The sequence below is a fragment of the Aulostomus chinensis genome, chromosome 15, assembly GCF_037954235.1.
Source record: "Aulostomus chinensis isolate RoL2024-O1b breed Wild chromosome 15, RoL_Achi_v1.0, whole genome shotgun sequence".
NCBI lineage: Eukaryota > Metazoa > Chordata > Actinopteri > Syngnathiformes > Aulostomidae > Aulostomus > Aulostomus chinensis.
Genome location: NC_141334.1, coordinates 5,291,530 through 5,316,086, shown reverse-complemented (window position 1 = coordinate 5,316,086; position 24,557 = coordinate 5,291,530). Strand labels below are relative to the sequence as shown.

Sequence of the window (24,557 nt, the reverse complement as noted above, 5' to 3'; positions counted from 1 at the left end):
TTGGGTTTAGGGTGAGGGGCTAGGGAATGTATTATGTTAATGAAAGTCCTCTCAAAGATATAAGTACAAGGATGTTTTTGTGTGTGTGTGTGTGTGTGTGTGTGTGTGTGTGTGTGTGTGTGTGTGTGTGTGTGAGAAAATGCATATTAACACAGAAGCAACCAAGCAAGGTGGTCAAATAATAAACATATTGAACTGTCAGTTACTTTACATAACAGTTATAACAATTAAAAAAGATCCACGATTTCTTTGCTTTCGTCTTCTTGCAAATATATTTTTTAAACTTTTCCAGTAAAACCAGTTGACTGTTGAGTGTGGCCCACAGGGTGATTACAGCATGGAAAACTGGGAATAAAAGCCTTAGATTTTAGGAATGAATGAGATGCTGCTGCTGCCACTGTTGCTTAATATTGTTATTATTAATATTATTATTTCTATTATTGGAGGCTTGTCGTTGTGCTATGTGGGTTTTTTAACTTTTTTTTTTTACTTTACTTTTGCAGGTGTCTGTCGCTTTTTGTAATTTTTCTGGCAACAAGATGGCTGCCCGTTAAAGTTAGGCTGTATACCAAAAGCCTGTAATACAAACACTGATAAATAATCTTTCCTCCACAGAAATGACAGTGGTTACAAGGCTGTTTCAATTTTATTTTTATTTCTTTATCACCGTTAACGGCACTCGCTGATGACGTCATGACGTGTATCTCAGGCTACGTCACAGCCAGTGTACGAGCGAAAACGGCTCGGGGTCTCCTCGGGATTACCGACATATGGGTCCGTTTATCCAAACTGTCGTAATCTCTTTAATCTCGTAACTGGTCGAGGAGTAACCCAGTGGAAGGCGGAGTGTGTGCGTGCGTGTGTGTGCGTGTGCGTGTGGCCACTGGAGCCCCACCCCTGTCCCGTTGTTGCTAACACTCGCGCGCTGTGGCTCTCGCTGTCATCCACTCATTTGCGCCGTTGGCTGGCTCGCCGCGCGCATGCAGCAGAATGGCTCGAGCGGCTCCAACGGCTCTGACGGCTGCGGCAGCAGGGAGCGCCAGGCTCCATCCTTCAGCCCGCTGCCCGCCGCCGCCACCACGCGGGTGAGACGGTTCATCCAGGAGCGTCGGACCCTGCCCCTACCCAGAGTGATGGTGGTATTCTCGGCCGCGGGTGACACAGAGAAACCGGGTGATGCCATGTCCAGCTCGGACCCTGCGGAGGAGGATCTCCGTAAACCAGCCTCACCCGCGGGGAGCCTCACCCGGAACAAACCGCCCCGTTCACCGCTGAACTCACAGGAGCAGGAGGTAGGCCGCGCACCGAGACCACAACCCACAGCCAGACATGTCAGCAGAATATCTGGTTTCAAACATTGAAACATCCTCCCCAAACTGACTGGCAATCAGTCAATAACAGACATGAAGTTAAAAAATAAAAGAAAGAAAGAAGATAAAACAGAAACACCCAGCAGCTGCTCTTAACGCCCACTAGCTCAAGATGGCAATAAAGCTCTTGTGCCCAATCCATGTCAAAAATGCTACATGATTGTTAATCCAGGGGTTGCCCTGCATGAGCTGATTGGTTGTCACCTGTCACATGACACATAGGTGACAGGTCATGCCTTCTTCCTGCTTATGGACCTATACATGGCTACAGCCAGTAATCCTCTTATATCTGTGGTCAGTTTATTAGCTGCACCCAGCTGACAATAATGCACTCCAATAATAACACAGCAGTGCAGGAAGATGGCACCCTTGCATGCTAGTGGTGCAACAGCTCGGCACGCCCACGTTTCCTTTTGTGTTTTGGTGTTTTTGGGTCACAGTTGTTGTCAAACATCCCTGCAAATTCAAGCAGAATGTACACACACACACACACACACACACACATAGTAGTAGTTGTGATGGTAGCAGAACTGCACTTTTCCAGCAAGGGTGGAGCCGATGAGCCATCGCACATGTAAATGGAACTTTTTATCCTGTGGGACCCAAAAAAATTGTGGTTCTCGTATGCTGTTGAACAAGTTTCAACTGTGCTTTGGGGTCAGAGATCCAATGACTCACATGTTTCATTCTTTTGGAATGTATCAAATACAGCACACGCTCATGTTTATCGCCTCCCAAATAACTATCATTGAACCAATGAGTATTTGTGTAACACAAGTTAATAAAAAAACTAAAACACAGGATATGATTGCAGTGCTGCTATGATAGACAGCATTTCTAATGTGAGGTGCTCCTTCGTAACTTTAGAGCCAAACACTCAGCAACCACAGCTCATTGTAAAAGTCAAGAGGTTTTGAATTAACAGTTGCTGCTCAGCTTGTTTTGGTTGTGTGTTGTGCCAGTGCAGTGGAAGACTGAATAACAATCAACTCAATAAAGTAATTTCAGTTCAAAAATAGCTAGAGAAAATACTGTTAGGGGTTCAGATGACACCAGGAGTCGATCGGTGGATTCCTGCTCCTTCCCGACATTTCATAGAAACTGATGTCAATTAGAGCGTCTGATTGTAACTGACCAGTAAAGAATAAAGCAGGTGGCGATTTTACAAGGATTCGTGATGCAAGGGTGCACATGTACCACACAGTGATGGTATGAATTTTCAGGATTTGATATAATGAATTAACAACTGGCCAATATTGCTTCAGAATAGTATCTGAAATATTGGAGTGACCTCTAGAATTTTTTTCCACGACCATTCATCACGCTAAGCTAACTAGCAGTCGGCCGGTCTCTGTGTGACAGCTCCCTAATGTAGCACAGAGGAGTGAGGGGTATCTATCCTCTTGTCTTGCTCTGGGGAGGATGGACAGTAGGCAGGCCTCCAAAAGTAGTTTTGTACGTATAAGACATCTGTTGACTGTCCGGTGCGTATCAGGCAGTGTTGAGAGCTGTCTCTCTGCAATCAGCTGCTGAGTCTGGCAGTGAGCGTCAGCCAGAACAGCGAAGCTGCAACCACACAAAGAACATTGAGCTGAAACTCTCTGTAAATCTACTTAAAGCTGATAAGAGCTGCAGAGTCGGGTGACTCATCACTAAGAATGAAGCCTCTGACATTACAGTGTCATTTAAAATATTGATTGTCGCTGCTGTAACCTTCTCATTCTGCTCATCTGCTGCAGCTGCGTATTTGAAAAGCCTATTAAGTCCATTAAATTACTTGACATAACTCAATAAACAACTAAATAATGAAGAAGGCACATACCCGTGATACATGTACTAAAATTAGCTGGTCTCCTCTCAGTAATGCAGTACATTAGCCCATCCACCCGTCCATTTTCTATACTGCTTAAATGTTAAGGGTTGTGGGGGGGGGGGGGGGGGGGGGCTGGGCCTATCCCAGCTGACATTGGGCAAGAGGCGGGGTTCACCCTGCGCAGGTTGCCAGTCCATCATAGGGCCATCAGGACCAATTGGGGCTCAGTATCTTGCTCAAGGACACTTCAACATGGTCACCAGGGGAAGTGAGGGTCGAACCAGCAACCCTTTGATTTGTAGATGGCCGCTCTACCTCTGAGCCATGCTGCCCATAATACATTAGCATTACTGATTATTATAGAGTAGCAGTCACAGTTTTTATGCTAAAATCAGGTGAAGCTGAATGAAAGAATTCCTGTCTGAGTAGATTCAACTCTCCTTCTAAAAACTGAACCTTATATGTCCTATTCAGCAGCTACAGGCACTCCATCAGTCGTCTTATTCTTTAAAGGTTCTCTCGATATGCTTCCTCTCTCATTGCAAGTTCCCAGAGGTCATCTCTCTGAACGTCGGGGGCACCTACTTCACCACTCGTCTGTCCACGCTTCGCCGATATGAGGACACCATGTTGGCCGCCATGTTCAGCGGACGCCATTCCATACCCCGTGATGCTGAGGGCCGCTTCTTCATCGACCGGGATGGAGCATATTTTGGGTGAGTAGCCGAGCGTGTGAGCGGCTCCCGGGCTGTTTTTAGACACGAGGGCCGGGCTTCTTGAAATGTTGCTGAGCTTGAGTGTGAGAGAAGCACTCGAGAGAGGAGGTGAGAGCGTGGCAGGGAAAATGGCTACAGAGGAAAATCGTTCAGTCCCTAAATAGTTCACACTATACATTATGAAGATTATATGTAATATATTGACTCTTTATGTAAGGGGTTTTGCTGTAAGGAGCTGAAGGTTGCTGTTCTAAATAAAATCAGTCTGCTATATTCTGAACTATTTCCTGTAGCCCAGCTACCTGATATACTTATTGACATGTCTGTGCCACAATTAAACCTTTAGTCACATGGTAGCTGACATATACACCTATATGCCTGTGATAAGATCAGGTCTGATAATTACAAAAATGGCCTCTAGCTACAGTGGGACCTTGCCGTGCATTAGGGAAACCAACAGAAACTGGCTGTAAATGTGCAACCGACTGGAAATAATAACCGTTGTGCAGTTAATTAGTTTATCAGTTATTGATACCATGAAGCTTGTTACAGCTTAACTGAAGTTCACTGAGACCTGGAACAGTTGTGTTGCCTCAGACTGGATCCAGGAGCAAAACAGTACAGCGAATAAGTGCAACCAGACTAAATTACAAGTGCAGGCCAACTGTTATAAAGGTGTTAAATATTCTTGTGCGTGACAAAATCCTCACTATTGCAGGAGCACACAGCTGGAAATTTGTAGCTCTGCTTGAAGTGATTGAGTTAATAATTGTGTTGCACTCAACATGCTCACTAAACCCCACATGTTAATAGGTTCTATCAGCGTAAATATGCAGGATTCCAGGCCAGCCCATTCGAGGTAGTTCCCATGTGTGACCCAAAGAGGTGGACTGATCATTAGCCACGTGGCTAAAAAGCTGAAGTAAAAAAGCAGAGCTGAGTTGTCCTCCCTGGGAACACCTCTAAATTACAACCCACAGATTTGCATCACATCATTTACTAGAAAAGTAAGTACATTAAGTAAATTGTGTTTTTAAAGAAGTACATTGTGTTTTTAAAGAAGTGTAAGAGTAAGGGTCCAGGTAAAGGAAAGTGTCTTTAGTCGGTGCTGAAAGATGGACAGTGATTAGGCCGTCATGACACAAGGAGGAAGTGCTTCCATCATTCACCGTGAGCGACTTCTGAACCCACGCAGCGCTTTAGACCAGAACAAAGGAGCTGAGGGAGTACTGGGAGGTCTGGAACCCGGCCAGAGGTTACAGATAAGGACAAGCAGTGTGATGGACAAGCCTGTGGTCCAGTACCACAGACTTATCTTTGATGTGTACAGAGAGGAAGAAAGGTTAGGATGGTTGAAAACCAGACAGGCAGCCATGTCTTCCATAAACGTTATCTAGGTGGAAGATGACATGTCTGCTCCAGGAGGTTCCCATGTAAGGAACAGTGGAATCAGAACGGCCTTTAAATGCATCCACATCTGACTGACTCAAACTGATTCAGGACAACTGCAACATCAGAATCCTGAAGGGAGGATTTATTGGAGTGTTTTCTGTGCATACCTAATAAATTGTCAAGTAAGTGTTAAGTAATGCAATTTCAGGCTTTTAGGCTTTTCATTTGGAACATTACCACTAATGTGCAGTGTTGGTCTGTTTCTGAGCTGTTGGATAATAAATCTTCACCCAAGCTGCTGTTGTCTCCGACACTGCTGCAGCATTTTCTCCTGGAGTTCTGTATTTTTCTGCAGTTCGTCTGTTCACGAGCCTTCCAGATCCTGCGGCAGAGAAGCAGAACGAACTCAACTTAACTGCACAAGTATGTTAACATGTACAAGGAAATTTGATTCCCGTTGGCGGAAGCTTTTTATAGAACAACAGCCTATAGTTCAAGTCTGCTCGAAACATGAGCGTGTGTGGAGTTAACTGAAGACAGAGCTGTTGACTCCCCGAGCTGCAAACAAAGGAGAAGAATGAGGGAAGCATTCAAAGAGAGACACAGTGAATGGAAGTGAGCTGCTGTGCGTGATTGTTTAGTCTGCAGGTTGTTCTCATTACTGTGACCATGTGGAAGTAAAGTTCTCACAGTGAGGTTCACATCCTTTTTAAATCAACCAATCCTGTCACAACAAAGCAACGTTGTATTCGTCAGGTAGGAGTTCAGTCTTGTGTGGACTCATTCTTCCCCACTGTGAGGGGGCAGCGTGTTACCATTGGGTTCCTGGTTCAACTCCTATTTCCCCTTGTTGAAAGTGTAAAAGTGTCCTTGAGCAGTTTCAGTGTGGAAAGCGCCTTGATTGTCATAAATGTTTGAAGTAAATATATTTAGCACTTCAATAAAGTAAAAGATACTTTTACTGTCTCCATCTAAAGGGACATCCTGAACTTCCTGCGAGAAGGGGAGCTTCCTCACAGGGACCGAGTGAGGGCCGTGCACCGAGAGGCTCAGTACTACGCTATTGGCCCCCTGCTGGACAGCCTGGAGGACACTCAGCCTCTCACGGGAGAGAAAGTTCGTCAAGCTTTCCTGGATCTGTTACCCTACTACAAAGGTAACTGGAGTATCTCCTCACATGCTAGGAACTACAGTCAACAAACCACTGGCTTTAACAATTATGGGTGTTATTACAGTCTGCTCTATCATAGTGGAATGTGCCGTCTGTTAAAGCTAACGTGCAACAATCCCAAGGAAAAACACTCTTTTCTTAAATATTTTCATTTCAGACAATCTGGAGCGCATTGTGGAGATTGCCAAACTGAGAGCGATGCAGAAAAAGGCTCGATTTGCCAAATTGAAGATCTGCGTCTACAAGGAGGAGATGCCCATCACGCCGTATGAGCGTCCTCTTTTTAACTCTCTGCGCTTCGAGCGCTCGGACAGCGAGGCCAAGCTCTTTGAGCATCACTGCGAGGTGGACGTTTCCTTCGGACCTTGGGAGGCGGTGGCGGATGTTTATGACCTGCTGCACTGCATCGTCAGTGACCTTGCAGAGCGCGGCATCACTGCAGAGCAGCAGTGCATTGGTGTCTGCGACAAGCACCTTATCAACCATTACTACTGCAAGAGGCCCATCTATGAGTTTAAGATCACTTGGTGGTAAATCTGGGCCAACAAAAAAAGGAAGTTTTTTTTTTTCTATTAAACAGCCAATATTGGTTTTTGTATCAAAGTTACCAATATTTTGTGCTAACGTTGAAGTGTCACCCTTTAATTTTACTTGTTTAACAAGTATTCAGTGTTTCCAACATCCTATATTGACACCATGGTTTCCATCAGTAGCTTTTCTCAGGCTGAGGGAGACCTACATGAGGACGTTCAGGACTCATGGAGGTCTGTAACTGTAGCCGTTCTGCAGTCACACTTGTCTCCACTAATCTTTCCTGCCCCTCCACTTCTGTGTGGTCAGCTGTGCAATGTCAGTGCTCGTTGGCAGATATTAGAAATATGCTTGAAGGGTGAAAATCTCCTCCATGTCTCAGCTATGCTCCAGCTTCTGTACATGATAAAGCGTGGCTGCTCTGTCAGACCAGTATGAGCCTGACCATTGACAAACACGTCTGCAGCTTTTGTGTGAAATCCATGGCTACATGGAAGGAACACCTTAGTACAGGGGAGAAGAGGAGTAAATCAGTGGGAAGCAGGAGAACACAACGGCATGTAGGGAATCACAACAACAAATCGTTAGAAAAAGGGGACGCATAACAAATCGCAACTTACACCAAACAAACTCATGAAGTCTTGGTGCGATGCAGGTGTTTACATGTGACAACGTGCTCGAGCAGATTCAACGACTCACTCTAATCATCGCTTCCTTATTGAGGTTGAGGTTGCTCTTTACATGGAAGCGTCTTATTCAGAGGGGTGTTTTGATCAAGGTACTTTTGGAGCATCAAGGTCTGTGTCGACTTGTCGTCGTTTTGTTGTTTTTGGTTGTGTTTTGTTCGTTGTATTTGTGATTCCCAATTTGTCATTGGATATTTTTCATACCATTTTCTCCTTTTGATATATTTTCCTATTTGTTCCTTGTGATTTGCACCTCATGGCCACCACGTTACTCTTCAGATCTTCCAACCTCTGCATGCGAACTTCCACAAACGTGAAACGCTGAGAACCACTAACCCCCCCCCCCCCCACACACACACACACACACACACACACACACACACAGAACATTCTGGTGGTATCTGTTGTAACTGTCAGTTTTCACATTTATTTTTACTTTTTCTTTGCATCACCACTTAACTCATTTCCATCAGACTGAAGGGAGCTACATTTGCTTGACTGAAGGGAATTCGCGGACGTCCTCGCTATGAAATCACATGTTCTTGTTTACATACTTGGTCATGGACTGGAGTCTTACTGAAGACAAAAACACAGTCAGACACTCGTAATCAGTTACAGAGAGAATGACCTCAGTAACTCTTAGCACTTTCATTCCACCCTCTTTAAGTTAGGCTAAGTAAAATCACACTTTAATGAAATCCACTGAGTAAGCACCTAGACTGTAGAGTTGATGTGAAGCTAAATGGGTTTATTCTTCTGTACTTGAGCAAGTCTGAGCACCTTGACATTGTAGCCAAGATCTTTGTTGTTGTTGTTTTTTTTTTACCTCAAATTGAAATAAAAGTCGTCAGATAATCGTGGTTATTGGTTATAGAAAGTAAGAATGCAAGCATCAGTCTCACTTATGTGAGGGAGAGCTGACTGATTTTGTTGATGTACCTCTGATAGATATTTATCTTCCACGGGAGCACAACTTTTGATTAATTCTATTTATAATGTTTTACATGTTTTTATTGTTATTCATCCATTTCTGTTGGCTTCTAGGAAGCTATAGTTTTCCATTTTTCTTTGGTTTTGTTTGTAGTTAAAAAAGCAATGTATCTTGATATTGTTATTATTATTATTATTATTATTATTATCGAAAAAATAAAATGTTTACCTTTAAAAAAGTGTATTTCCTTAATTAAGAAAAGTATATAGTGGTCAGTTGAGTAGAAAAGACCATCACTCCTGAAGTAGTGAGGGTATTGTTTGTTCTGATTCTAATTTTAAAAACGAAAAACTTTTCCCTGTTGATGTAAACTCGTTTCTTTGGTCTGATTTGAGAAATTTACATGATGAAGCTCACAACCTTTCCCCGTGATGGCGGTCCCTCCCACAGCCGTTCGTCCCATCAGTAATTCTAGCCTCTGGCACCGTCTCCGTGTTTTAAATATGCAGTAGTCCAGCCTCTTATCTGAGCACTTGACCTTGAGGGAAATTGTCTTAATAATTATCATCCCATCTCTAAACTGCCTTTTGTTCCTCTGATAATGGAGAGAATTGTCACAACTGCAACCATTCCTGAATATCAATGAGATCCTTGATGTGTTTCAGTCAGTTCAAAGCCCTCCGCGCGTGTGAAAGGGCCCCATTAAGGGCTGATCTGTTACTCTGTGGAAAGTGGAACACTGGTTCTACCGGGTCTTTGTCTTCAGTGCTGTTCGTCATCACGACTTAACACTCGACTGGCTTCAGCTGGCTTCTATCTTTAACACAGGACATTTTCCCAGTGTCAGTCCCCCCCCCCCCCCCCCCCCCCCGCTTTCCTCTATGCCCCTGTCAGCTATGGGGTCCCTCAGGGTTCCATCCTTGGACCAGTTCTGTTCTGCTTATTTATGTTCCTTTTTGGAACCCGTATAAGGAAATACTCATTCCCCCAGCACTATGATGTACAATTGCACCTCCCAATAAAAAAAAAAAAACTGTTTCAAAGACCTTAAAAGGTCAATGGGCAATGAGCCGCGTTTGCAGGATGTGAAAATATTGATGAAATCAAACTTGGATTAATCAATAGTTTGGTAAATTTTGTAGCCATTTATAGTATCTATATTAGCCTATTCTTCATTCACTAGACCAACTCAGCCAATACACAGGTCAAAGTCTGAATAGGGAATTAGTTTTTTCCTGCAAAAAAAAAAAAAGAGAGAGATAACTTGTTCCCACAATTTAGAAAATGTACGCCATGAGATAAAACCCTTTAGACAATACAAATACATTTAGGGAACGAGTTATATCTTATGGGATCAAAATAACAGCATTTAGGGAGCAACTTATGTCTCCTTGTTAGAAAATAACGAAATGGAGGTATAACCAGTTATAAACTGCGCAAATAAATTGAGGGAACGAGTCACCATTAAAAAGTGGGTTGTTTTTCCATATAATGAACGAGTGAAGGTCAGCTTCATTTTAAACGCTCTACTGTAGTTGTTAAAAAATAGTGACTCTTTAATCGATCGCTCCACGTTTCTCCGCCTCCTCCTCCTCCTCCTCCTCTCCCGTCTTCCTCTCTCTCTCTCTCTCTCTCTGCCAGCTGAGGGGTGGAGGCTGACGGACGATGCCTTTTCAGTGGAGAGAGGATGGAGGAAAAGGAGAATTAGTGGCTACTCCTTCAGATGGGCTTTGACGCGGCGTCTTGAATCGGTGCAAAACGTCAAACTAGAAGGAGAATTTGAGCGTCAACAAAGCGGCTGAAAATGAGCCGCGGAGTGAGTGAGCTGCACAAGGTAAGGCACCTTCCTTTTCTCCTTCCGCTCATCCTTGTAGCGATGCTGCTGATACGGCTTGTTTAATGTAATCATCTGCTTTACGGTGGGGGTGGATAGTTACATAACAAGGCGAATTAGAAATTAATTAGGCAATAATCACATTTTTTTAAAGAAAGCTCGCGTCTCCCGGCGTGAGGCTGGAGCAGCAGCCGCTCGTCTCCTGTGACATGATGAAGGAAAAGCGAGAATGGAGGAAAAGTGGAAGGTGTTGAGGAAAATGTTCCCGGCTGTCAGCCCGCAGGCCTGCGGCCTCACATCACCACAGGAAACACACACTCACACACACACACACACACACACACACACACACACACACACACACACACACACACACCACGCTACCACTGTGGTGCAGATAAAAACCAAACATCCACCAATATTAAGAGGCTATTATTATGATCCGGATCACCTCCATCTCCATGACAACGGGAAATCTCCTGCCTGTGGGTTTGCTCTGCTTCCTGCAGACGCACCTGATACCCCGCCCCCCCCCCTCAAAAAATAATTTAGACTGTCTTGCTGTTATACGTTGAAGAAGAGCTTTTTTTTTTTCTAACATCTGAATTTCAAGTAAGTAATCTCTTAAATCTACTTGCTAATAAAGTGGGTTATACAACTCTATCGTTTCGATTCAAACACTTCATTTTCGACAGTTCGTTTGAGGCAGGATCCGTCAATATTTTTGACCTGATGTGACTTACATGTCCCCGCAACACGGAATACGGATTGATCGATGTAAAACGACCATAGCTGAAACCGGATTCAGCCCATTTTACACCTGTAGTGTCTCATGAACCTCTTAAGAACCTCGAAATTTAAGAAGGTATATTTATTTTTGGTGGTGGTGGATGGAGATGATTCAGATTATAGGATTATTACTGAAGGTTGTTAAGGTAAAACAATAATAATAATAATAATAATAATAATAATAATAATGGACCAAATCAGTCAAAGCAAATTCTTCTTCCATTGATCCAAAAGCCTGTAGTAGATGAAGTTATTTCTTGCTGTAATAATTTTATAATTCCCCAAGATACCCTTTCATCTTGAGTATGTTCTATCAGCTTCATTCATCATTCAGCTTTATGTAATGTTTACGTGAATGAGGACCGGGATGATTGATGGTAACATGATTCAGCATCTATCACAGTGTGACTGTGGCCTCTGGTAATAATGTGTGAGTGCATTGTGAAGGCAGCATGATGCACACTAAATTACTTTGTGTGTGTGTGTGTGTGTGTGTGTGTGTGTGTGTGTGTGTGTGTGTGTGTGTGTGTGTGTCAAAATCAGATTAAGTTTCCAACACTCAAATTGTATACAGAGGTTAAAGTTGCGGTCAGTGGGAATGTGGCAGTTCTTTCAAAAACATGATTTAGACGTTACATAAGCTACATTTTCATGTTGATGCGCCATGTTTGCCTCGTCAAAAGAATTCAAAGAATAATAATACTTTTGAGCGTGACGTGTGTCACTCTCCCGTGGTTGTTTGAATTTATGAGTTTGCAATACGATCGACAGGCAAAACATAACTGCAGTCACCAAGTCAGCTTACGATTGTACAAACATTGTAGATGCTAAGCAGAAAATTGTTCAAATCGTGTGGAAAACAACAATTCAGAACGTCTGAAATGTTCAAATCTGACAAAAATGATCGTGAGTACGTGCTGTAATTCCATTTCTTTCCTCAAGAGGTGATAGTGAGTCAATGCAGCTCTGATGCAGAGGATAAACAGTATCTGCACAATGAAAAGAACAGACTTCCCTCTTACCTGTTTCTTCACCTGTTTCTAGCGAGTCACCGTCACCATAGACCGTCATCATACTGCTATTGGAGTGTTTCTGTAAGCCAGTCATAATGGTTGTGGTCGGTGCTAAGCCACGGGTGCAGTGACGGTGCCGTTGCAAAATAATGTCAGATGAAACCACGTTGGACTCAGGGAACCTGTTTACCAGTAGCCAGTATATCATTTCTATTCATTGAAGCCAATCATTTTACACCTGTTCACCAGAAGAGCCTTTATTTGTACCTGAAATCGTTGCCCAGTCGCATGCTTGTGCCCAGAACGTTGTTCCTGGAGAATTCTTACTCCTGCTAAGGTCGTTTAGCTTTTCTCTGTTTCTGACAACAGGGGCGGACATCCAGGCTTTCCGCTAACATGTTGAGTAGGAGTGCAAAATATGATGTGATGGTGCGTTCAGAACTTTCAAGAAGTCTGTATCAGGTATTAAATGCACATTTTTTTCAATTACAATCCCGTGGTGAAAACACTGGATCTAATTCTGCTTCATTGTGAGCATTTCTTCGACCTCTTTATGGACGTCACCACTGATTACCTCCTGGCGACGCTCCGCCTGGCAGGCCTATCAAACGGGGGCTGCACCTGCCGCTCGGCTTTCCGTGAACTGGACACGAAGGCCCCGTCCAGATCTCTGCTGTAGCGCAGCCAGGGCTGCTGGCGCCTGATAAAAAAGAGGATACCTGGTGGGTTTTTTTTTTTGTTTTTGCTATGAGAACACATCAGGTAGCGAGCTGCAGACACACCAAGTTAGTTGCGATTCGTTTGCTGCTGCTGCCGCCGCCGCTGCTGCGCCGCACGGTGCTGATCCAAACGCCGTGTGGTGTTTTTGGATGTTTCTCAAGCTGGATCCTATTTCGTCATTTCACTAGAAGCTGAAATAACATGTGTTGTTGTTGTTGTTGTTGTTGTTGTTGTTTTCTCACCCAGCCCCTCATTCACATGCCAAAGAGGATATCACAGGATGTTGACTTGATACCCCTGCAATATTTACATCACTACAGTCATATATTTTAGTAGGATTTTGTGGTACTGAGTATTCCCATCGTAGCGTACGTACCTCTTCTGCACGGAAACGTAGGTTTCTTTTTACATTTACCTGTTCACTCTTTTCATTTACACTTATTTAGATTTCTAAACACAAGCCAAATGCTACGATTTTTAAAGACGATGGCAACCCACCAGCGGTTCCTGTTTGCATAATTTGGCGGACTGGTAATTGGTGACATTATTTGTGCATTACACTGCAAAACTGCCGGTCAACAATATGACATTAAACTTTCCATATTCCTACATAAGAGCTCAAATTTGTGTTGTCCAGCATGGATCGCGTTTCTCGCCGAGGTGCAGTTTACACTTTGCCGCCAGGTTTTGGTCTTTTACTGCAGTGATATCTGAGGTTACGGGCGTAACTCCTCCCTTCAGAAGTTTTCGACCACCACTCTGCCATTTTTGTCTCGCTGCCTCCTGCAAAAACTCCACCGATGAGGAGAAGTTGGGGGATTGTTGTTGTTGTTATTTCTTCTGTCGACCCGTGGTGCAGATGATTGAGGGAGTTTTTCCATGCAGGAATGAACATGTTCGATCAGTGACTGATGGGTTTGCTGACTTTAACGCCTCACTTCTCATCGTGGACACACGTAACTCACGACATCCAAAATACTGAATATCTTGATGACTTCAGTGACTTTTCCGGCTTCGGCCATCGTCAGCTCTTGTTTTTTGTCTTGAGGACACACAACTCTGACATCAACCTCCGCTGTGGTTTCCGTTTAATGCTAATTAGCGAGTGTTAGCATATTAAAATAGTAAACTAAGATGCGTGGTAATTTTGAATCATCAGTGTGGTAATGTGCCATCACTTTAGCTGAAATGCTTCAGTATTCTAACAGACTATCGATTCTTTGTTGTTGCTTGGAGCCTCTTTGTTCCTTGAATGTGTTTTTATTGTTAATTTTTCTTTATAAATTGTCATACTTTTTTTTTTTAACACAATAGTCCATTAGTCCAATTAGATGACATAATACCCCAAAAAAAACATCGCTTTAAATTTGGGGGGGGGGGGGGGGGGGGGGTTCAACCAGTTATTTCACTTAATTCATCCTTGCATTAATCGCTATATAATTAATGCCTTTTATCAGTTACTTATTAAATTTTAACTGCCAACCTCATGGCTCATTATCAAGAGATAAATCCGTCACCCTGTTGTGAATTTCTGGATAGGAGCTGAGGACTTAAATATGACCAGGCTTTTCTGTGAAACGAGCATAAACTACAGACAGGCATTTATTTACCTGATCTGATTTTAGTCAGCCCCCCCCCCCCCCCCCCCCCCACACACACACACACACACACACACACACACACTCCCTCTCGTCTGATGTACTGAGCAGCACTAAAAGTGTCATGTCATGTAATGTCACGTCTCGGCTGCTCAGCTGGCCTGCGTTAACGGACTGCTGCCACAGTGAGACACTTCCTGCACAGATGTTTCACATTAAAAGCCTTCAAGAGAGATGACCACCCAGAATTCCTTGTGTGTGTGTGTGCGGGGGGGGGGCATTGATCCTGATCTTGTGTGACCTTATGTAATCGGGCTCCATCTTGCTACCATACAGAGGAGGACATATTAGCAGAAACTGACAATTGGCTGCATTTTTATGCATCAAATATTAAACGGGGCCTGTTTTCCTCCACGTCACTCACAGAATTAGCAAGCTTTTTTTTTTTTTTTGCGTGTGAATTCTATACCGCCTGTGCTCAGCTGTTTCGACATCTAAAAATAGAACGTGTCCCCGTGTGGCCTCGGCTCATTTTTCGGCCTCATCTGGATCCGGCTACCTGGACGACCGTCTCTCCTCCACATAGCAGAGTGAATGAAAAGGAGGAATAAAAATGAAATATCATAAAAACCCTCAATTAACCCCTCAATTTATTCCATTAATCATCCCATGGAGTAGTCCGACCCCATTGTGCTACACCTGCTTTGACAATCTGATTTACTCATGCTAAACCCCTTTCCTCAAACAATGGTACCTTAGCAACGGTAACTAAGCAGGTCTGTCAAGCTTTGGGATGTTAGAACATGATAAGGGGATTTGCGCTGAGCTGCGGTGAGCTCAGTATCTGAATGTGATCTGACTCAGATCTTCTTTTTCTTTTGTCATTACCTTCCAAAGCAAATGTACAACAGGGAAACATTCAGGAATCAAACAAACAGCGAGTTTGCCTGCTAAGTCCTGCGCTCCTGAGGTGCGTGATTATCTTTACGTACTCGGGACTTCAGCATTTACGGCTGGTTACACGCTCAAAAACTCACCATTTTTCCGCCAACTGCCCAACCAATTTGATTCTTTTTTTTTTCTCCTTTTTTTTTTTTTTTTTTTAACCCGTGAGGAAAATAATTCAAACAAATGCAGAAAAATCTGTAAAATTTGATTCGGAAATTGCTGGGAAATGAAGACGCTGTTGTGTTCAGCCAAGCATTCAGTATTTAGTTTCATCTTTCAGTTTGTTCAAAGTTTGAGAGTATGTTGTTCTTACAAATGTTCACGAAGAAGCGTTCTGTTCAACGCAAGTCGGTTTAAAAGAAGTTCTGTGCTGCTTCATCTTCATGTTGTGGCGCACAGACCTGAACTTTTTGACTGCAAGTGTCCTGGAGGTCATTTCCTTTATTTTCTCTGAGGTCAGGAGGATCAGAGCTGCATCACTTACTTGCTTCTCTTAAACCAGAGCTCGGTGAGCTGTAGTCCCGTTCGTCATATGTCTTGCCTCCAGATAAATCTCCTGGTAATCCGTCATGATTTTCATACGGGCAATTAGTTATCTTGTTTGTATGGGTTTTTTTGTTTGCTGTTGTTTTGTCTAACTCCTAAAATCTGTCTCTGTAGCTGCGACACGCTCACCAGCTTGTTGCTATTTTTCCTTGTCTGCTGTTTGGTGCTGGGTTGGCAATTAACTTTCTTTTTTTTCTTTTCTTTTTTTTTTTAGAGGTACTTTGCTATAAACAGTTGTCTGCTACATCTGAAAATGGCACCTACTGTTACTGTGAACCAAAAAGAAAACTTGCAAAACTTAAAAAAAGGAATTCAAAGGTGCTAAGACCCTTGATCACGTCAAGTCGTAAAATGACCTGCTGATGGCAAATCATATCATCCAACCATTCTGGTAGAGCAGCAAATAAGGCTTTTACTTTTTAATTTAATGTCAATTTGTTGTTCATTCTCCCGTATCGGCTTTTTGTCTTACAAACAGTAAAACCTAAAAGAATAAAACTACCAGATATGACAGATTTATGTAGGAAGCAGCCACAGTATTTGCTCTTCCCAGGGTTTCTGAAGTAAGATAAACGTGATCCAAAGCTGTGGCCTCATCCAGTACATTCTTGCTATATTGTGAGCACTTGGTCGACTGAGCTGTGCGTTGCCATGGAAACCTGCGCTGCTCAAGCTCATAATATTCCCCTGTGAATGGAGAGCAGAACGGCTTCAACGCAGCCATTTGTTCCAGTGGTAAATGCATTGATGGGGGTTTAGGCTGCATGCACCTCGGCTCTAAGGACAATCCACGGCAGCGTCACATCAGGAGGCACGCATAACAACTGCGCTGTGAATCTCATGGGCGCCAAATTCATATAACCCAGGGAGATGTCAGACATCCTCCTGCAGCAACATGCTCTGACACGCATGCAATATCCATGAACAGAAGGGCAGCAGCGGGGGCTTCATACAGGGTTGTAAATTACATCCTGAAGGTGCCATGAATAGCTCTTGGTTTTGAAAGCAGCATACTTTCATCCGCTCTTCCCATAATATATGCTTTTTATGCCATTTAAACTTGCTATGGTTGTTCTTTTTGGCCACCTGGGGGCAGCAGAGAGAAGCTAATAACAAACTACATACAGGTTATCGCTCCAAGTTTTAAGTTGAGGAACCTTTCATGTTGCTGTCTTGGCCAGAACTTCCTTTTCAAATGAAGAGACTCACGCACGCTCAGTGAAATACTGCATGCTAATTCCAGCATCATCGCAAAGACTTAGCCGGTGGGGAAATAGATAAATAAGACAAAAAAAAGGAAGTTGTTGTCGTGTTAGCAAGCAGCTCGATAGAACAATACAAACAACTTTTGCATTTATGTTGCCTTCTCGGCCAACTGTGGAGGGAAATGCTGAATTTTCTATGACTTTCTTGCGGGGGGGCCTAAGGCAGCTCAGACTACTTCAGTGGAGTCCTGGTCTCAGCAATGAGGCCACTTAATTAATTCATACCCATATTCATGTAAATAATTGTCCATTGCTATTTTTTCCCCCTGCAAATGTGATGGAACATTGCTTAAATTGGGGTAAAACTGTCCAATCCAGCAAAAAGTCAAAAAATAACCTCAATAATGTGATTCTTATATTAAAAAATGAAATAATCATCAGCTGTAAAAAGAAAAACTTGTGTGTTTGTTGGGGGGGGGGGGGTTCTGTGTCCCCCCCCCCCCCTGCTGCCAGGTAGTTTCCATTTGCTCACAATTTGGTGCTGGTCTGTGCAGATGTACAGCCACAACTTGCTGTGAGTTGAGTTCCTTTCATGATGTAAAAAAACCAAATAAACGCAATTTCTGGGCCCAAAGTGACGTGTTCTGATTGCTCTTTTGGTTCATCCAAAAGCCCAACAACTAAAAGATCATTTATTTTCTGTCGTAAATGTAGAAAATCACAACAAAAATTCTTACATTTGAGAGTCTGGAACCTGTAGGTTCAGACTTGTGCTTGAAAACAACAACAACAACAACAACAACAACCAACTCACGTTATGCTTTTGCTGCCTGAGCACCTGAATCCACAGAATCAGCACCTAACAGGATTACATTACGCATGCACAGGCTTCACTCCTCTATACGGCGGGGATGGAGCGCTTGCTTTTGTCGGTGTGGGTGGTGTCGAGTTTTCCCCTGGCCTCACCGTAGCTGCTGCTGCTGCTGGATCTCACGCAGTGTGCTAAGACTGTTTAATACAACTGAGAAATCTGCATAGTGGTGAGAGATCGCCGCACGACTCGCTGCTGATTTCCTGTACACGCTTCACCGTAACCGTCCCTCAGTCGTTGTTCAAAACATTATCCCCTGAGCAGCTTGGCTTGGTGTGATTGTGTCATGTAAGAAATCAGGTGAAATCAGAGGTGAATCCAGCTCATTTTATCTCCTGGACCCTTCTTGTGTCTCTCTGCATTTTTATCTTCAGTCCAGATTTATCATGCGGAAACCTTTTTTTTTTTTTTTTTCCCTTAAAATGCAAATAAGCGCGATATTATGAAGTATTTTTTTTGCTTCTCTGTGCAATTCCCCTCTGCAACATCCACATCATCTTTCTTCCTTAACCTAATCCTGCAGCATAATCCATCAAGTCCTCTCCACTGCTGCACCTCCTCCTCCTCCTCCTCCTCCTCCTCCTCCTCCTTCAGCATCACTTTCACTGTAAATGTACCTGTTCTTTTAGGTGTTGCAATAAGAGGAGCCTACACCGTATCGTATATGATATGATATGATTATTTTACACTTTTATGCTCATCATCTGTCATGACGTTTGGTATCATGTCTGTTGCACTAAAGGGTCGTTTCACTAGAGATCAGTTGACGCACGACCAGCTCACTGGAGAGGGTCACCTGACTCTCTGGTCGCAGGTTTACAATGAAAACTGTAGATTTGAGAGACAAAATATCAATGCTGAAATCAAACTGCAGATTTATTGAGAGATAGATAAATGCCTGATTTAACATGTGTCCGTTTACGTTTTAAAAAGAAATCAATTTTTTTTTTTTGTGAAGCTGAAAGTTTCGCTTGCTGAGAGATTTAAGATGATTCTTGTCTTTCGTTCTATGGGGGAAAAAAAGATCTAAGTTAGCCTGAATTGGCCACAATGACGAAAACTCTTCACCGTGACCCATCGCCATTTTTTCAAGGTGTTTCTGACCAAATTTGAGACAGACCTTGTCAGGAGGAGGGGGGAGTTCCTCAAAGTGTTAAAAAAAAAAAAAAAAACACAACATGTAACTTCCCACGTTCTGCTGCTGCAGAAAGACAACTCCTCCATGGTGGTAATGATGACAAATTAAAGCAAAAAAGACGGCACGTTAACTCAAAGGCCTTCAACTCGATGGCAAGCTCGCATGGGAAAAAAATGAGAATAATGAGAATGGATGTTGTCAATCACCATTTGAGCGGCGACGTCGCAGCTCAGCATCGTTTCAGTGTCTTCTTAGTAGAAGAGGGTCGGATTCGCATTTTTGATAACAGCAATGTTTCCTGTTTTGTAGGCTTGAATCCACCTAGAAACCCCATGGAGCAGGATGTGGAGAGCCCATCCATCATCAGACAGCCCAAGTTGCCAAAGCAGGCCCGGGAGGACTTGCCCAAACAGTTGGCCGAAATGGACAGAGCAAAGAGGATCCAGCGGTACGTCCAGAAAGACGGGAAGTGCAACGTCCATCACGGAAACGTTCGAGAGACTTACCGCTACCTGACAGACATTTTCACCACGCTGGTAGATCTCAAATGGAGGTTCAATCTCTTCATCTTTGTGTTGGTGTACACGGTCACATGGCTCTTCTTTGGCTTCATGTGGTGGCTTATCGCGTACCTCCGAGGTGATCTGGACCATATAGCAGACAACCAGTGGACTCCTTGTGTTAATAACCTCAATGGGTTCGTATCAGCCTTCCTGTTCTCCATTGAGACAGAGACCACTATCGGTTATGGATATAGGGTCATCACGGACAAATGCCCCGAGGGAATAGTTCTGCTGTTAGTCCAGTCAGTGCTGGGATCTATTGTGAATGCCTTCATGGTTGGTTGCATGTTTGTGAAGATCTCGCAGCCCAAGAAGCGAGCTGAGACACTAGTGTTTTCCACCAATGCGGTCATCTCCATGCGAGATGGACGGCTGTGCCTGATGTTCAGAGTTGGAGACCTCCGAAACTCGCACATCGTTGAGGCTTCAATCAGGGCCAAGCTAATCAAGTCAAAGCAAACCAAGGAAGGGGAGTTCATCCCCCTGAACCAGACGGACATAAATGTGGGTTATAACACGGGAGACGACCGGCTGTTCCTCGTGTCTCCGCTCATCATCTGCCATGAGATTAATCAAAACAGCCCCTTCTGGGACATCTCGCAAGCCCATCTGGCAAAGGAGGAGTTGGAGATTGTTGTGATCCTGGAGGGGATGGTGGAGGCCACAGGTGAGCCATCAGAGTCATCAAGTAGCCTAAGACCTGCATGTAACTATCGCTGACCGTCCGGTTCCCCCACCTCAGAGTTAACGGGTTTAAATGCCAGACAGAAGGTCAGCGGTGTACACAAGCTTAAGATATTCTAACATGGAGTTCTACAGACTGAAATATGCCAGTAAATACCACCCTCGTGAAGCTGCCATTTAGACACTTGAAAACAGGTGTGACGGATAACATTAATGTGGGCCTCGCTCCGTTGAGTGGCACCAGGGTCTTGGTTCTGTGTCTAACGACTTCATCAGCAACACCTGCATGTCAAATTGACTGCTGTTAAAAGGTCCAATTAGCAGTATTTTGTAGTCAGTCTTGGCCTTTTCCTGTGTTTGCATGTATTTTTTTTTTTTTTTAAACACGTGATGAAATGTTTATCTAAGAAAAAAAAAGCAGCAACCTATGAACCTCGTGGTGCTTTCACTGAGCCTCACTTACTGACAGCAGGATCTCACTTCTCAGCAACAGTGAGATCAAGTAAAAGCTGTCGTGCGTCAAAAATAATGCACTTTCACGCATCAATTAAAATACAAATCTAAATGACTTGAACCTCACGACTGTTCTGACAGAATGTTTCAGGATCTTCCTGGGATCCGGGACAGAAATTAAAGCCCCGTGCCTCTGTTCCAGCACGGCTGCCTGTGTAACTCACGATACGCGGAACTGTTCCTCATAATAATGCAGTTTCATCGAACCAATTTACATCTCTCAGAATCGCTGAGGCAAATTTACTTTTGAGAAATAATATTCAATCAAAACACTGGCAGCCTGCGCGAGTTCAAACCATCTGGAGGGGATGATGGATTGAAATCTCACCGTGCACAGAATTTCTACAGCGTGACGCGCACTTGGGATCATCTGTCATATAGACTCAGTGGAGTTTATCCGCCAATGTCCTCTTAAAGACACGACTAAGAACAAATGTACTGAGCTGACTCCAGTGAAAATATGTCGTAGACGCGTGGTAATCGGTTGGAGCGACATAAGGAGGCTGCTTTGAGCAGCTGTCGAGTCCCACAGAGGACCGTTCCCTTGGCGCAGCGGAGCCAGAGAGCTCGCTGAGAAAATCAAAACACCAGACGAGTGGCTCTGAAAAGGGTTTCAGATCTGTGGCACCTGGACAGATGTGAGGTTGTCGTGCTGGTGTTCCAGGCGTGTCTCCCAGAATTATCTGGATTTTCAGTAAAAAGCTGGCGCCAGCACGTTTCTATTCTCTCAGGCTAGGAGTTTGTACCGTGCGATTAATAATTTAGTGGAACCTGCTTAGGACAAGCTTTCTGTTGTGAAGCCGAGAGTGATGACCTCTGGCTAAACCCTTTTGCTTCATATTATATGCAAACTGGAGAGTTTGACACAGGAGGACAGCGAGAGGAAAATGGAGGCCTGCCAACAATATTTAGACCTGCAGAGCAAACGGGCTAAATAAATCTACAGCACATAAGAATGTAAACACGTACATTTCAGGAAATATGACCTTTTAACAACAAGTGCCGGACAGAAAGCTGTGACACTCCCTGTTCAACCTCAGCGAGACGATCCACACCCAGGAACATCCTGAGTGACTTTATTAGGAAAAAAAAAAAAAAGAGAGGTGCTATTGGTACTGGTGTGGAGGCAGAGATTAACGAGAGGATAACAACAACATCGGCATGAACAGCAACACACGGCATCAGCGTGAGCACACCCCACGAGAGAAGGCTTCTCAATCTAGGGTCGGGGGGTCAAAATGTGGCGTTGTGTAATTTCTCTTCCATTTAAATCTTGAGTTTTTCCAACGCAAGAGAGTAACACGGATCTGAGCTTTAGCTGTGCACTTTCAATCAAGTATTGTTATTGAAGACATTTCTTGGTCCTTTTTTGTTAATTTTTTTTTTTTACCGTTTTCTCACTAATTTTAAATAATTTCTTGCTTTACTCGTGTTCTCCTGCGCTTTTGAACAAAATCAGTCGAATTACAAGATTCGACCCCCCCCCCCAAAAAAATCAGACAATGATGATGATGTCAATAATAGCAATAATCATAATTATTAGTATTGTTACTATTAATGTGGACATTTTTAAAAAAAAAAGCAACATGAAATATTATTTTTTAAATGTTTTACCTAAATGCCTTAATGGCAAAAAAAAAAAGAAACTACTTGAACTTCACACCAAAAAATTGTTTAAAAAATATACAAACTTACAAAATTATCATTATTATTATTATTATTATTAGATTTATGTATTGGCCTGATGTACTGAGACAACGTTAAAAGCGACAACACGACTGTGTTCATAGTGATTCATTAATTGGTGTTTTTGAGGGTTGATCAGCGATGCTGCGTCAGCTTCCTTGTGTTTAAATGTCTGTCGATTAAACGTCAGTCAAAATTGTATCACAATCTACTGTGTTTCATCAGAGTGGGTGTGGGGGAGGGGCACAGGATAGTAGGACACGGACAGAAACACCACATCACTTCCCCCTTTTTCCACATGTAGTTTTATCAAAGACTGACGGAGGAAAAACCGAAGCTGCGTTTGTTCCATACGTTCACATGTGTTCTCGTGCGTCTCCAGGTATGACGTGCCAGGCAAGAAGCTCGTACGTCAGCAGCGAGATCAAGTGGGGCTACCGCTTCACGCCGGTCCTGACCCTGGAGGACGGCTTCTACGAGGTGGACTACAACAGTTTCCACGATATCTACGAAACCAACACACCCGCCTGCAGTGCCAAAGAGCTGGCTGACATGACCAACCGCAGCCGGCTGCCTCTGACCTGGTCGCTGGCCAGTAAGCTGAGCCAGCAGGGGCTGCCAGAGTCCGAGCAGGAGTGTCAGGAGACAAAGACCAGCCTGGACGAGCAGGTGAAGAGTCCACAGACTGAGAGGAACGGAGAGATCACCAACATGGAGAGTGAGTCCAAAGTGTAGCGAGTGTTGAAGGCTCGTAGTTTTTTGAACTGGATACGTCCGACTCTCTGGTGTCAGAGTTTGAGGGACCAACAGAGGACCAATGAGCACAGTAGACCAAGTATCCCTGCACCCAGATCAGCTTTCTCTCAGTGAATCACAGTGACCCCACCCCCACCCCCACCCGACACCCCCATCCCCAAACAACAATAAAACACCGAGACACGTGACCACCACTGACCTGCAAACCCTTGGCGGCAAGTGCATGTTTCGAATACGATGTGATGTCCTCCTGATGAGATTCCTGTTATTTTTTCTATTCAAATATTCTTAGGGGCATTTGCATAAGTATTTTTGTATATACTATAAAATGTTTTGAATTATTGGTTTTGTTGCGGTGTGAATATTTGAAAGATGTTTGATACTAAATCATTTAGGTTAGCTGTGTACATATTCTATTCCCTACTCTATGTATAAAGCTTTCACTTTTTTTTTGGTTTTTCAGAAATATATCAGCATGTATAAACATTATCTGCAGATAATTTATCTTGTATTGTGTATATACTGATGTTAGAAGAACACACATGCACACGCGCGCACACGCACACACACACACACACACACACACATCTCAATGGATGCAATCTCTAGTTTAAACCAATGCAAAGTTCTTCCCCAGATGATAAATGCTACACGTCTACAGTACAACTCCTTGAGAAGCCATGACCGACTGACTTCAGACAACGGCCCTTTAAAACTACATTTTGTCACTTTTGCACATTGGAGGCTGGAGAGAGGAAGTCGCTGTTTCTGTTTCCAAAAATCCCTCACATCACCCAACAGTATCAAAAATAAATAAACCGTAAATTGCACAATGATGACGCTGTTTTTCTTTCCTGGGTTTGTAATTACTGCTTCGCTTGTGTTCGTCTGTGTTTCATCTCATCTCCCGTTAGCCGTCTATCAGGGTGTCGTTCTCCATCCATCAGAATCAGCTTTATTTGCCAACTATGTGTACGTTTAAAAGGCTCAGCTGAGAGGTGGCAACTCGAGGTTTTATTAACACCTGGGAGGATACGAAGATCCCACCACACGGATGTCCTGACACAAACTCATAGACAGGGT

General features: G+C 43.6%; 2 protein-coding genes across 2 annotated transcripts; both read left to right on the top strand.

The window, feature by feature from the left end:
• The first annotated feature begins 359 nt into the window (after positions 1-359).
• Positions 360-7,140, top strand: kctd7 (potassium channel tetramerization domain containing 7). Its single transcript, XM_086178983.1, has 4 exons — positions 360-1,292; positions 3,730-3,899; positions 6,269-6,447; positions 6,620-7,140. Exons 1-4 carry the CDS (start codon positions 981-983, stop codon positions 6,994-6,996), a joined length of 1,038 nt encoding a protein of 345 aa, XP_086035109.1. The 5' UTR covers positions 360-980; the 3' UTR covers positions 6,997-7,140.
• Positions 7,141-10,259: 3,119 nt separating this feature from the next.
• On the top strand, positions 10,260-24,299 carry LOC147248409 (G protein-activated inward rectifier potassium channel 2-like). The gene is made up of 3 exons (XM_086226204.1): positions 10,260-10,444; positions 19,582-20,502; positions 23,101-24,299. The coding sequence occupies exons 2-3, from the start codon at positions 19,605-19,607 to the stop codon at positions 23,451-23,453; spliced, it is 1,251 nt and encodes a 416-aa protein (XP_086082330.1). The 5' UTR covers positions 10,260-10,444; positions 19,582-19,604; the 3' UTR covers positions 23,454-24,299.
• Positions 24,300-24,557: the final 258 nt, after the last annotated feature.

Bases quoted from the DNA above. Each gene is read 5' to 3' on its own strand.
- kctd7 (XM_086178983.1), top strand. From the start codon at position 981: ATGCAGCAGAATGGCTCGAGCGGCTCCAACGGCTCTGACGGCTGCGGC. The intron at 1,293-3,729 runs GTAGGCCGCGCA...TCTCATTGCAAG, and splicing joins TGAACTCACAGGAGCAGGAG to TTCCCAGAGGTCATCTCTCT. The intron at 3,900-6,268 runs GTGAGTAGCCGA...CTCCATCTAAAG, and splicing joins CGGGATGGAGCATATTTTGG to GGACATCCTGAACTTCCTGC.
- LOC147248409 (XM_086226204.1), top strand. From the start codon at position 19,605: ATGGAGCAGGATGTGGAGAGCCCATCCATCATCAGACAGCCCAAGTTG. The intron at 20,503-23,100 runs GTGAGCCATCAG...GTGCGTCTCCAG, and splicing joins GGGGATGGTGGAGGCCACAG to GTATGACGTGCCAGGCAAGA.